Source organism: Clinocottus analis, unplaced genomic scaffold (genome assembly GCF_023055335.1).
Source record: "Clinocottus analis isolate CAN_PGR_092001 unplaced genomic scaffold, fCliAna1.0.p SCAF_8, whole genome shotgun sequence".
Taxonomy (NCBI): Eukaryota; Metazoa; Chordata; class Actinopteri; order Perciformes; family Cottidae; genus Clinocottus; species Clinocottus analis.
In genome coordinates this window covers 16,553,171-16,567,134 of record NW_027176240.1, presented here as the reverse complement: position 1 = coordinate 16,567,134, position 13,964 = coordinate 16,553,171, and the positions used below count along the sequence as shown (strand labels likewise).

At 45.8% G+C, this 13,964-nt stretch overlaps 1 protein-coding gene across 5 annotated transcripts in view; it reads left to right on the top strand.

Moving 5' to 3' along the window:
• Positions 1-13,397, top strand: part of LOC137779821 (arginyl-tRNA--protein transferase 1) — a 52,468-nt gene extending 39,071 nt beyond the window's left edge. For 4 of the 5 annotated variants that reach the window (XM_068568021.1, XM_068568019.1, XM_068568017.1 and 1 more), the window contains 2 exons: positions 5,366-5,486; positions 12,517-13,397. In XM_068568021.1, coding sequence (XP_068424122.1) covers positions 5,366-5,486; positions 12,517-12,695 — 300 coding nt within the window. In that variant the 3' untranslated portion in view covers positions 12,696-13,397. Of the gene's footprint in view, positions 1-5,365; positions 5,487-5,560; positions 5,623-12,516 lie in introns of those variants that run through there. The other variant, XM_068568020.1, reaches the window with a different exon arrangement.
• Positions 13,398-13,964: the final 567 nt, after the last annotated feature.

The following is a 13,964-nucleotide window of genomic DNA, read 5'->3' as shown; positions in this document are numbered from 1 at the left end:
TTATGGTATTGGGACTGATGAGTTAAGAAGGGCGATCAATATTGTCTTCTTTAGGCGTAAGTGACAGACTTGCATTGAGAAGGTGTTTATTTTGTGTATTTTTCAGACAAATAAAAACAAGAGAGCTGGTGTAATGTCGCAAACTTGCCACATGTGCACAATGCATCCTGGTACATGTAGGCAGAGCAATCTCTTTTCTTGGTCAAGACAGCACCCTCTGAGAAATTGATTTTCTTTTCACCAGACTACATTTACCATCAGCGCTGGTTGGACGTCCATATTTCGCTTTTAAGGTGATATTAATTCGTCTGGCCTTCGCTCCTCATTGATTTTTGATTTTCTCAACTCGATGATTAATTGTTTGGTCCATGTAATGTCAGAATATTTCCCTAAGCCCAAGTAGAGATTTTGAAATGTTTTTTTTTTTGATAGTCCACTCCCCAAAGAGATTAAATTTACAATGATTTAAGACAGAAAAGCACCAAATCGTCACATTTGCAAAGCTGGAACCAGAGAAATGATGAATGGATTATCAAAAATAATTGATTTACTTGTTTTAGATTAATCAATAAAGAAATGTCAAAAGATTTCATGCATTCATCCACGTCAGAGTTCTTCCTTTTCTCCTACGTTTTCTCCTCACAACCCGTTTTTGTGATTGCCAGAAGCATAAAATGCATTCAATTCAATTTAGTTTATTTTGTATAGCCCAAAATCACAAATACAAGATTTACCTCTGAGGGCTTTACAATCTGTACACATAACATCCCTGTCTCATGACCTCACATCGGATCAGGAAAAACACCCCAAGATAAAGATAATAAAAACCCTTTAACATGGAAAAAGGGGAAGAAACCTGAGAGAGAGCAACAGGAGGATCCCTCTTCCTAGATGGACAGAAACAATAGATGTCATGTGACCAGAATGAGCAACGTAACAGAGTTACAGCACATTACATTAATATGACATAATTTATTCATATAATGAGTAGTAGGCATGACACAGCCATGATCCGGGGGGGGCAGGGCCAGATCCAGACCGCCACGGTCCAAGGAAACTTGAGGCGAGGAAGCACAGAGGCTCCCGGAAAGGAGTAGAGTTAGTAATGTGCATTGAAAAGACAATAATTTATCCAGAAGGAGAGAAAAAGAAGGGAAAGGAGAAGAGGGATGAGAGAAAGAAGAAGAAGAGGAGAGGAGGAGCTCAGTGTATCCCAAGATGCCCACCAGCACTCAAGGCCTATAGCAGCATATTTCGGGGCTGGAGCAGGGCTAACCTGAGCCAGTCCTAACTATAAGCGCTGTCAAAGAGGAAAGTCTTAAGTCTACTCTTAAATGAGGTGACCGTATCTGCTCCTAGTGTGGTACTATGGCACTATAAGCTCCTTAAGATATAATGGTGCATTACCAGATAAGGCTTTATAGGTGAGGAGAAGGATTTGAAATATAATTCTTAATCTTACTGGAGAGCAGCTAATAATTCACTTCCTGTGCTGTCGAGAGGATGTGTTTGTGTGGCGTGCGTGTCAAATACAGTGGCAAAATATTCAAGTTTGACGAAACAATTTTACTGGTGATGTGTGGAGTAAGAATTTAATTTAATGACAACTTGTGTTTCAAACTGTCCACCATTTTGAACAACCTGGAGATGTGAAAGAGCCGTGTGGCTGATTGTCTCTCACTTGATGAAAGCTGCCTCAACTCTACACATACCAAACTCATAGTCAGGCAAGGTGGACGAAAAGAAGCAGACGGCAAAAAGTGGTGTCGGTTTTCACAAGGATTCCTGGGCTGCAGCGAGGCCCTCCATTCATGTGACTGATTAATAGCTTTTCATATAAATCATAGGTGCGGGCCTGGGGACGTCGCTCGCTATCTTGAGGTGTGTGAAAAAACAAGACAGGAATTGTGGGGGGCGGAGAAGGGTGCACAATGAAGAAGAGGAACAAGGTGACAGCTATGCGTTTGAGTGGTTGAGTTGGTAATAAAGTTCCCTCTGACAGCAGGGCCTCTGCTATCTGTACACGTGTGTGTGTGTGTGTGTAAAGTCTGTGTGGCCTGAAAAGAATGAGTGATGCCGTGTCACCGCGGGAGCTCGGAGTGATAATGGATCCGCAAAGTATTGTGTAACTGCATGTCGAGCCCTGGTGGAGATATGTGTTTATTTACCTCTGATGAATGAGGTTGTGCAATTGTTTACTCGGGGGCGGCTTGTTATTCAAATGAAATGAGTCATTTCCCTCGTCGGTCTTGTTAAAGTTCAGTTCGCTGGGAGACCTGCACTGTCGGTGATTGACTCCGCGATAAACGGTGACCTCTGTGCATTAATTACCAAAACACGCTGCAAGACAATAGATCTGAATGACTGAGCGTGTTCTCGGTCCTGTAAGTGTGTACGGCTTCCATATTTATTTGTTTTTTTTTTTACTTGGCGGCGCTTGAATGCAGCACTTTATTTTTGTAAACCGCCTGTTTTCTCTCTCGTCTCCATCTCGGCTTCTGTCTCCGTAGCTCTCACCCCACGTCAGTCTCTTTCCAAGCCCGCCCTCATCATCCCAGTCCTCCCAACATCCTGTCAGACGCTCAGACTCCTGCTATCCCTTCCATCAGTTCGCGTCAGTCCTGGTCTCAGAGATGTTAAATACCATCCCTGTTGCCCATCTACACCTCATTTTTCTCTCATCCCTACCGTTCCCTGTCTAGTCTTCCACTCATTTCTCACACCATGTCCCTCCCGCTGCAGTTTATACATGTTTTTTCTCTCTCCACTTGTTTTCTTTCAACCCCTCTCCCCTCCTTTTCCGTCTCTCTAAACGAGTCTTTCAGTGGTTGTCCGTCACCGGCAATCACCTCCACAACCGTCTGAACATGCGAGCACGGAAAGGAGGAAAAGGATGGAGGGATGGTGACGGATTGGTTCGCGAGGGGGGATTTGAGCATTTAGAAAGGGAGGAAAGGAATTACTGAAGAGAGGAGGACCAAACTAAAGAGAGATTCTTCGTCTGGGAGATCCTCAACCTGTTGATCGGCCGTGTAGCTAACTCAATTCAGTAAATACAAGTGTGTGTGTGTGCGTGTGTGTGCGCACACACACACCATCACTTCCTGTGGCCTTTTCACGACACTCGCTGAGCTAACAGCCACTCAGGAACATAGATTTGTCGGAATAGACCATTTCACTCCCAGCTATTAGATTGGCTCTTCGTCTCTTCACATCAGTCTTCTCTCTCAGGGATTTAAGTTTCAGGAAACCATTACTGCACCCTCTAAGTTCTAAGTTGTACGTTACTGTTAGATAAAGTGATGGATGTTGTGAGCGAGCCGACGCTAAAGCAGAAAACACTGGGCTGAAGAGGAGCCGAGGGAAGCTGCAGGCGGAGCTGTGAATTACGGGGCCTTCAAGCCAACCTCGGAAAAGAAGGAAATAAGAGGGGGAAATACAGAAAGTCAGTGGTAAGCTCAGTCTTCACTTTCGCTCCAATAAAGAAGAGAAGCTGACAGATGGGTTGTGGCAAACCGAGCTTTTTGTTGCTCTCGTCTTTCTTATTTTCTCTCTCTCCTCTGTCCAGACCACTAATAGCGGTGTCCTCTCACACGCCTCTGGCCTTCTCTGCAGCCTTTCTTCTGTTCTGGGGAAGAATTGAGGAATTACCCATGCCACTTTGGACTGTAAACACAAATCAGAGGCCTTAGACTCCACTTTATATCGGTGTGTGTTTGTAAAAAAGAAATAAAACACCAAAACACACGCGCTTTTCGTCATGGAACAACGGCATTCCCAAAGGTTTGTTTTCATTCTTCCCGTATCTCTCGCACTCTTTCTCTTGTAAGGATAGCTACTCTGTTCGCACCTCTGCTCCTGCGCCGTCTCTCCCTCCCACCAACCCTGTACGCACCCAGGTTGGGTTAAAGTGTGTGTGTGTGTGCGTCTCCCACCGCAGTGTTGAAGGAGTCTATAGGGGTGTGTTAGAGTGTGCGAGTGTCAAGCTGACTGCGCTGACAGTTGTAGAAGGCTGTCGGTTGTCGGGACATGGAGAGCATCCGATCAATGTGTGTGTCCAGCGTGGCTACAGACGCGTAGCATTCCACCGCCATCCATCCGTTAGCAGTGGCACTTAAAGCACGTTAGTGTCTTTTGTCTTTTTGAATTGCCATTATATGAATTCATGAATAGATTTTTGAAGTTTCTCCCGCAACGCCCTGTACTTCATTATGAGGCGTAGCAAAAATATGGCGGAACATGAGGGGAAAAAGCCTGAGTGCGAGTAAATCCTTCAAACCTGACGGTTTTCCCATTTCTCAGTGCTGTAAAGAGCCACAGTTCATCCTCATGACATCCTATCCTGCATGTGAAAACAGGCAGCATATTTTCCATAAAGGCCCACTGACGGATGGGTCGTGGTCAGAGCGCTAGGGATGGTATTTCCTTTGTCCTCTGAGTTTGTAATGACATCTGCATTTCTTCTCCTTCGTCCTGCACTGTTTGACCTTGGTTGTGTATATAACCGTGTGTTCATGACATGTTGGGGTCTTCGCCTTCCAGTTTAATGTCTCTAAAACAAATAAATATTATTGCGGCCGTCGAGATGGTGCAGAGGGGCTTGTTGCAGGCGCCTGCTTGTATACAGAGCTATCTCAGCCGTTTGTGTCGGTTTGGTGGCGTGTGAGAGAACACAGGTCTCTGATAATGGAGTCTCCTCCTTTTCTGTTCATTTAACCTCTCGACTGTTTTTTTTCTTTCTTTTTTTCATCTGTACCCTGCAGCTGTTTTTGTTCAGCTTGGTTTACTTTCCATCCAAAATGTTGGGTCAAATACAGACTCGTACCCGTTTCACAAGCACACATTACAATACGCTGGTGTGTTTACATTTCCTGCTCGGCCTCGCAGACAACATAACCCTCCTGACACGGAGACTCAAACAAAGAACTTAAACAGAGCAGAGCTTGATCCAGCTCTCACCCCTGATCCTGACCCTGAGGTCAGTTTACAACTTGTCAAACCTTTAACCCTCAAAGGTTAGCAGCGTGTGAAAGGGCTATCCTCGACCAAAGAGATTCATTTAGTCACGATATGAATACAGCATTACAAATCTATAAAATGTCTATGAAAACAGGTAACGATGCTCAAAAACAAAAAGGTTTTATTTCAAATGGCTGAATAAATGGCAATATAAAATAATGAAGGATCTTGACTTTTAAGAAACCGTTGACAGAGTTTAGCATTTCCCCTGGACAAAACCGTTGAGAAACAAATCAATTTTCAAGATCGTAGACATTTTGCGTTAATTGCAGAAACAACAATACATCTTGTTAGCAGGAGGCCTCACCCTCTTTCTCCCGCCCTCTGTCTCTTTTTACATCCCTAGGGGCAGTACCGGCCTTCAGACCTCCTGTGCCCAGAAACCTACGCCTGGGTACAGATAGAGCAATGCCTACCCCAGTTGGAGAACTCCCGCTACGCTCGATTCAACCAGGATGCTGATGCAGGTACGACCACGCCACACTCCACCGTGACCATCATTCATTTAATGTCTGAGACTTACTGACCTTTCACCTTTTAGCTCTGTCTCCAGTGTCTGCAGTTCTTCCTCCACGCTGTTTCTAAACAAACCCACGAACCTTGCGTTGACGTCTGATCCCCTTTCACTGTGATGCTTGTTGAGATTTGCAGGCTCGCCGTCTCTGAGAAATGGTAAAAAAAAAAAAAAGGCCGGCAGTTCTGATCACACAGTCCTCTCTCCCTGTGATCCTTCAGCATAGTCAGAGCAGAGCCAGCGCTTTCCTTTTTAAAAGGACCATGTTGCCATTAGATGAATAGTGATATTTGCAAAAATAAACCAGATGCAGAAGGTAGACTGGCAGACGCCCATCGGCGAGACTGGCGAGCTGAGAGATGGGGGCCAGGGAGCGCGTTTTAATAGAGTGAGTTTGAGAGGAGAGTTTCAAATGATTTCTTTTTTTGCATGCATTGATGTTTAGCTAGAGAGACTGACGCTTTTTCTATCTCCTCATTTCTTTAATCGGTCTCTGCTGTATTGATTCTGCATTTTTGTTGCTCTTGGTGGTTTTCAGTGAATGAATTCCTGCGGCTTCCAGAAGAACCGAACGGAAATTGTTTGCGTCTGACGACTCTGCATGCGGATCAGAAGGACTCCCCACCTCATGTAGGCTCACATGGGCCAGTGTAGGGCACTGCTCAGCCTCAGAGGGGAGAAGTTAAATGAGGTTTACTGTACATATGCTCTATAATAAGAGATGACTGCAGGTTATTGGTATGAGTGCACATTAAACATATGCACATACATAATATGGATATTGCAGGTAGTTGTAACCTGAGTGTTTGAGTGTGCAGGGGCCGGCCACCTCCTGTTTACTCTTTACCTGTAATCTGCATCATCAAAACAGGCACTGAACAGGAAAGAGCTACTGATAGACAGTAATAGGAGATGTCAAGTAGACTATGATTGATAGGTGAAGGGTAAGAGATGGAGTAATTGAAGATTAGATGGAAAGAGAGAGTGGGGAGGCGAGATGAAAATGATTTCATAAAGATTTGAAGTGAAAGGGAGGAAGGCTGGTGGTTGTGTGCTGGCACTAAAAGAGAGAGAAGTACAATAAAATGAGACAGATTGACAGGAGGGTGAAGGAAAGAAGGGTATGTGATTCTGGGGAAAGGCGGCTTAGGGGTTTGTTGTCGTGAGGTCATACCTGGACTCGTGCCACGCTGAGACCAACACAAAAGGAAAAAGCGCTCTGGCACTGATCAGGAGGCAACCTGCGGTTCTGAAAAGTGAAGCCAATGCTGAAAAGCCTTGAACATGCATTATCTCTACTGGCCAGCAGGGGGTGACTCCTCTGGTTTCTAAAAAAAAATGCAGATTGTATGGAAGCCTATGTGGACGTGACCCTATTTCTCACATTGTAAATATAATCTATCTTATTCAGCGTTCCTGTACTTCGATCCACCCTCTTTTGTCACTTCTGGTAGCAAAAATGAAGAACTCGAGGAGAATGCCGCTCCACAAACCGATGTCACTGTGACCACTTTTCACACGCAGTCTGTGGCCCTGATGCCACTTTCGGAAATAAAATGTTAACGCCTGTCTCAAGGATTGTACATGTTCGCTTTTCTTGTTGACTCAAGTGGCGGTGAAAGCGCCACACCTAGGAAAAATAATGTAAAAGACCATTAGTTGCCACACGTTGCCATGAACAGCTTCGACAGTGGTAGGTCTGACCTTTTCTTGTCAGTCATACCACTAATCCCTGAGTGGGCACAAATGACTGAGGACCAGGTGGCAGTTTTGGAGTTGGCCCTTTTCACTGTGGCCCAAGTGTTTGTGTGTCTGTGGCTCTTGCGGAGCGCCAATTGCTGCATGGACTGATGATCTTGGACGAGCCTGGGCATTAAATAAGGGCTGGCTTTACCGAAAGCAGCCTCGTTAAATTTCCGTGCTGGCTGTTCTTGATGTTTAGCTCTCAGGTTTGTTGCCAGGCCGCGTGGTGCCAGACTGTATTGTGTTTGTGTGGAGGGCTCGTGCTCCTCCAGAAATACGCCCAGTGGTCAGTCTGCAAGGTCATCGTCAGGTTGGCGGCACGGCACACTGCTGAGGCCGGTGGCCCAGTCCTGACTGGCAGTATGTCAATGTGTGGCGGCTCTGCGGCCTTGCTAAAGACATGCTGCGATCTGTTTTTAAGTCCGGGGGAAGTCCTGACTGCGTGTAATGGTGTAGGAATCTCCTCTGCATTGTTAGAGCGGTAACTTTCATGCATCTATCTTCAGCAGGCTAGACTATTGTAACGTGTCTTCACAGGTCTTAGTAAAAGAAATGAATCCGACAGCTGCAGCTCGTCCAGAATGCTCACGAACACAAAACAAGTGGAACACATTACACACCGCCTTTGAATCACTGTGTTGGTTTTCTGTGTGTCAAACGATAGATGCAAAATCCCGTTCTCCTTCTATTAAGCACTAAATAGAAGCATCCGTACCCCTCGGGCCATGTGGGACCGGTTTACTGAGTGAAACCTGGGTCAAAACTCAGGGGGGTGAAGCAGCTTCTAGTTCCTGTGGAACAAGTCAACAGAGGACCTGAGGTCTGCTGAGACGGCGAGCTACTTCTAATTCAGGACTCGAGTCCCAATTGTTTACTGTGACTTTCCAATAATTTAGATAAATAGCTTGTGTAACTATTCAATAGCTTGCTTTTGCTTATTGTTTTTATTGCTCTTATATGTAGCTGTTTGTTTGCAATGTTTTGCTATGCTTGTCTTTATTGTCCTTTTAAATGCAATTCTACTGTTTTCCTAAAGTCTCATGAATAATATATTTCATTTATGTCGAAGACCATTGCTTTGTGTGTGACTTAATATCTAGAGATACAATTGCGGAGCCTTGCTTTAGATGTTTTAGTGTGTTGTGATAATTATATTTTGTAGTCTGGCCTTATTTACTTACAGTGCTCCAATGAAATAAGAATACTGCATTTATTTCATGTTTCTTTCTGTTGACTTCCAACAAACATTCGACCAATTGTCCTTTATTTCCACCACATTCCTGAAATGTGTATCCATCCATAACCCCATTAACAGAGTTAAGCTAAGTTATGGATGCATACAATGAATGGTTAGGGGTAGGATTGTAGGAATATACATATTTTCAAACAATTCCTACTACAAGTCAGAGCGTGCTCAACGCTGATCAAAAGACTGAAGTATTTCTTACTCCTTGAAGTCTCCGAGTAGTATGTTCGTTGTCTTTTTTTGGAGCCCAAAATAACAATTACACTTGCGGTACATTCTCCAGTCATGTCCGTACACAGACTGATAAGAGAACTTGGAACACTTGAAAGTGAGAACGAAAAAATTACAGTGTCACTTACAGTGGCGAGGTCCCCATAATCCCACCTCATGCTTGTTGTAAGGCCTCACCTTGAACTCCAGAGCTCACCCGGGGGTGAAGGAGAATTGGGGGGGGGAGGGGGCGCTGGGTGTGCGTTTAGCCTTAATGAAGTGTGTAAAGACAGCTAATCCAAAGTTTACACTACTCTGTCCAGAGCAGGCTCACATTGATTACATGCCTGTTGCTGACACATCGAGGGCCCTGAGGGCTCCAGCAAATGTACATACATTATTTACACACACACACACACACACACACATTCTACACGACACATATGTGTTATCTCTCACACACTCATAATCTAGTGTTTGCTCGAGGGAGAAAGAAGTAGGGGCATTGCCCGCTCGGCAGCATAAACACTTCGGGAAGCGTGTGACATAAGTAGTCGCCCCCAGGACCTTGAGTGCGTCCAGCAGGCGCCAAGTCAGACACACACAATTACTAACTGCAATACACAACACATTTTTTACTTTGTGTTTGTAGAAAATAGCTTACCTGTAAAAATGTCATATTGTTCTCATACACCACACACAGTCACTTCACGTGGCTGATCCGAGGTGGACAGCATCTGCGCTTTCAGCCATGCAAAGTGGGACCAAAACATTAGTTGGGGTAGACGGCTTGACGGCGCCCACCACCCACTTACCCCCTCTGCCTTCTTCACCATGTTTCTAGCTTTTACGGCTTACACTTTGATATCTTGTCTCACTGTCAGAGCCACTTGGCTCTGCTCTTCAGAAGGCTTTCTGCTACTTAGACCGACTTGTGCTAACGTTCCCATTCAGAGTGCAGGGGAGACGGATACCACTCCCAGATCGGCTGCACTTATACTGCTCATTTTAATAACAATAATGATAACAACATCCTTTTAAAACCCGGGGAAAGTCTCCGGTTCTTTGCGGTGGCGAGGTCAAAATTCATGGTCGGCTCCAGGGACATAGGGTCAGCTGGACGGATGCGCTCTAACACAGGGGCTTGAACCCAGGTCTTCTGGTCAAAGTGCAGTCTTCTCAGTCACTTACTACACCACCATTTCGGCCTTTTTCTTTTCAAACGTCAGCCCCGTTTTGGATGTGCAACATTGGGTCACAGGAAGTGGTCGTAACCCGGTGGCCTGTCCGGTGTTAAGCGAGTGTTCTGAGTGTTCGAGATGGATGGGAAGAGAGAGGGGAGCGTGGCGAGGTGTCAAGGCCCCGAGCCTCCACTCTGACCCTCTCACTCCCTCACCGACCCTCACCACTCCTCTTCCCCCCGACCCTTGAACCCCCGACCCCGAGGAGCCCCGACCTCAGAGCGACATGTCACTAAACGTCCGATGGGCCTGGCGGGAACGGGGTCTGCAGCGACTCAACATGAGAAGCAAGAGGAGAGGGGGGGAGGCGGTGGAGGACGAAGTGAGTGAAGAAGCAGTGAAAGATGTTTACGTGAAGAGCGGATGTTTAGATTGCCTTGAGTTGGACAGAAAGAGAGAGAGAGAGCCATGCTCTGTATTACTGTTGAGGTTAAACCGCCTCAAAGCTGCTCTGTTTCCTAATCTGTGATGCGTTCTCTGTGTTATATCTTCGCAAGGGGACAGTGGTGCTTTAGAGCAGTGTCACGTAAACAACATGCGCCTCCGCATTACTGTTGGGCAAGTGGGCTGTCACTCTGAGATGTGAGGTGCCTCGTCATTTTCTTTATCAGAGAGACAACTGCGGGTTATTTAGGAAGCATCGAACGTTTAACTACCTTGACTTTCTTCCCATCAGTAACTCATAAATTCTTCACGGGCCATAATTACGGTTATGTGGAAGTTATATAACATGTTTACGTCTTTTAAATCATCCCCCAGCCCCCATGGCAAGACTTAACATACTGCTGATTTTCTGAGTTTAAAAGTTTATATCAAGCATTCCTCAATTATGTGTCTCAGCAGTTTTTAGAGTAGGGGAACAGTGGTAGACACAGTGGTTAGGGCATGAGCAGGCTAATAAATAAAATATGAATTCCAAGGGAACTTTGTGGGGAAAAAAAAGTTGGATTATGAAAGTGTCTTTGGAGATTTGGGGGCGTGTTGATAACGAGCTCTCTTCTTCCCTCCGGCTTGCTTTTCAGGTAGCGTCTGTGCTGCCTATCTACCTCCCTCCACACATGGCTATTTTAATTCTCTCATTTGTGAGATTGCACAAAGTGCATTTTCTCTGCAGCAAAGTTGGTGACTCAGTCCTTTTTAACAATTTTCTGATCACACCCAGTCGACAAATAGTCACGAAACGGCCCAAATGCCTCTGAGTGCTTTGTACTGCGGGGATCCCTTTCAACATCTTGCACAAGAGAAAATACTTGTTTGTGGCATTACATCAGAGTTTAGCAGCGTTTCTCTCTGTCTTGCTTTCCCAGTTTATTGGGTGATTGGATTGGCTTTAGAAGACCTGTGACGAATATTTTCGGAATTAAGGCAGAAATATGTGCACTCTGCTCACTCGCACCACCTGGGTGCTCAGCTGTGAGCCACATGGGTGCTGTCATGGGGAGCGGCAGTGGGGGGGTTGGAGGCCTTGAGCTCTATTAATACCAAATCTAACTTGCTCCTGTTTGACTGATGTGTCGCCATGGGCCTGGCAAGCTCGTCCACTCCGCTCCATAGCCCGGCCTGACGTGTGTTTTCATCTGCTTCCTCTTAGCTAGGCCAGACCCAGGATTGCTGCAGACCGGAGAGACTGGATAAATTAAGCACTGTAGAGTTTGTAAAGGAGTAGGAGGGGTGTACATTTCATGAAATAAAAATTGGTTTAACGGCAGAATGCTCGGAGACGACGAGCTGAATTGCAAATGGTTGAGGGGGGAGATGAATGCGTTTTAACAGGGCAATTAGAGGGACTAGAGCAGGGATGTCCGACTGGGATGAGATACTTCTTGAACATTCAATAAGTCCGACTGGGATGAGATACTTCTTGAACGTCCAGTGAATGCAAATGAAGGACTCCTCAAGTCCAACTGGAGCCGAGGATGATCAGTGCTCACGGTGGGTTTTGAGACCCGCTTGCAGTCACACAGTGTGTGCAGTATATTCGGGTTCGCTTGGCTCCGTTGAAACGACCTGCTGTGCTGCCCCCTGCGTGTCCTCTTGGCGCCGGCCTTGCACTGCTGGAGGCAGCTGTTTTAGTGTCAGAGAGAGGGTCATCTGGTTTTTACCCCCTTTTTTTTTTATTATTTTGTTTTTTTTCCATCCGTCTTTCCAGAGGAGCATTTGTAGCTGCTGAACACGCACACTGGAGAGATTAGCAGTGCTTTCACTGGTCTGATGGGAGCTGGCAGTGTACGACACGGGACCTAATGAAATGCCGAGTTTGGCGAGGCAGCGGGGGAGCAAGGCCCTGTAAACAAGGCCAGCGGACTAGCCTGCTCACGCACCACCGTGACTCCAGGGTTAGGCAGACGGGGAATTAGAGCTGTAGGGGCGGGTGGGGGGGGGGGATGCTCTCTGCTCCTCCGACAGCTTCTCGGAACAATGGCGTATCCTTGCCAAGACGCTCAGAGGTTAACTCCCGAGAAGGAGGGGAAATAAGGCCAGCGGTAATTGGGCCTAATGTGTCTACTCTGCTCCTCATTACGTGCTCTCTCGTTTGTGTCCAGGAGACCCTCGGGTGCTGAAGGACGTGGGCAGAGCCCTGGTGCTATACAGGCGGGCCGTGATGCCGTACGCAGCTTACTCCCGCAAGCGCAAAGGCTCCAGCGACGAGACGGAGGTGCAGCAGTACGCCGACCTGGTGGGCCAGGTCTGTGCCGAGAGGATCTTGCTCTACCGCGCCTAAAAACACAGACGGCGTCACACCACCGCACCTTTTTATTATGTTAGTATGTAACGTGCGTCTGTTTCTGTCCGTCGCCTCGCCGTCTGTGAAAGTGCTTTCTGCTGCCGCTCCCAGTAGTCTCGCCGCGTTCAGCCCCGCGAAGGCTGCATCAACGCAGTAGCCAATCACTGTCTATGTCTGTATCCATTCACCCATTGGCCTCATTCATCAGTTGTCCCCTTCAACATGTATTTACATTTTCGATTTTATTCTTAATAAATTCATCTTTGGCTGCGTCCTTTTTGTTTGATTTGTCTCCCTTCAGGGACCGATCCCTTGAATGTAATCAATCGCTTTGATTTCTTTCTTCTTTTTTTTTTCAACCTCAGTTTCTAAGTATCTGATGATCCTGGTGATGATGCGCCACACAGATAACGCTGCTCTCCTCTGAACTCACACAGGTTTATTCATGTTTTCCTTTTGAATGTTCTGTGATTTTGGTTGTCAGTTGCTTCCACTACATCTCCAACCTTTACTACACCATGACATTCATTTTCTTTTCTTTTTTTATCACTGGGTTTATTAGCAGCAAACTCACTGTTGGTAATGTTTTTGTCTCTTCTATTTATAGCTTTATTTGATTTTTCTTTTAATATTGACACTGTTATGTTTGGTTAAGCCAAATAAATGGGTTGTATATTCCATGCTTGGATTGTGTGGCTTTCTTTTGCTCGCTACACAATAATGCATTAAGAGTCCTCCAGCTGGCACAAACTGTGTACACACGACTGTACGTGTAAAAATATTCACATAATAAAAAATATGCACTCCCAAATATACATGCTTGACTTGAGACGTGTTGAATTGGGCCAACAGGTGTTCGATATTTGAGCCGGCAGAACACAAACTGCTTCTCGCCCTCAAACCGAGTGTCAACAACAGCTCATCTCTGCCAGAAGAAGGGCTCAGCTTTTTTATTGAACAGATTTCAGATTCATCAGACGTCCTGGTAAGACTCAGAAAAGAAAAAAAAAGATTCTATATGTGTAAATGCTGTTTCTTTAACCCCTGTTGGGGGTTTACACTAATCTCAGAAGGTATCTGATGACGAATGTGTGTTTTAATGCTCTGAACCAGATCAATGGCTATGTAGAAATCTCATCCCTTGTTAATTTTGTATGCCTCCTTGCCGGCAATAGCCGTGACTGCAGGCTTTATGTTCTTATTTTCTTTTGGTCCATCCGTTCCTCAGGAAAGTTCAAAGACAATTCCTTTTAAATTTGTCATAAA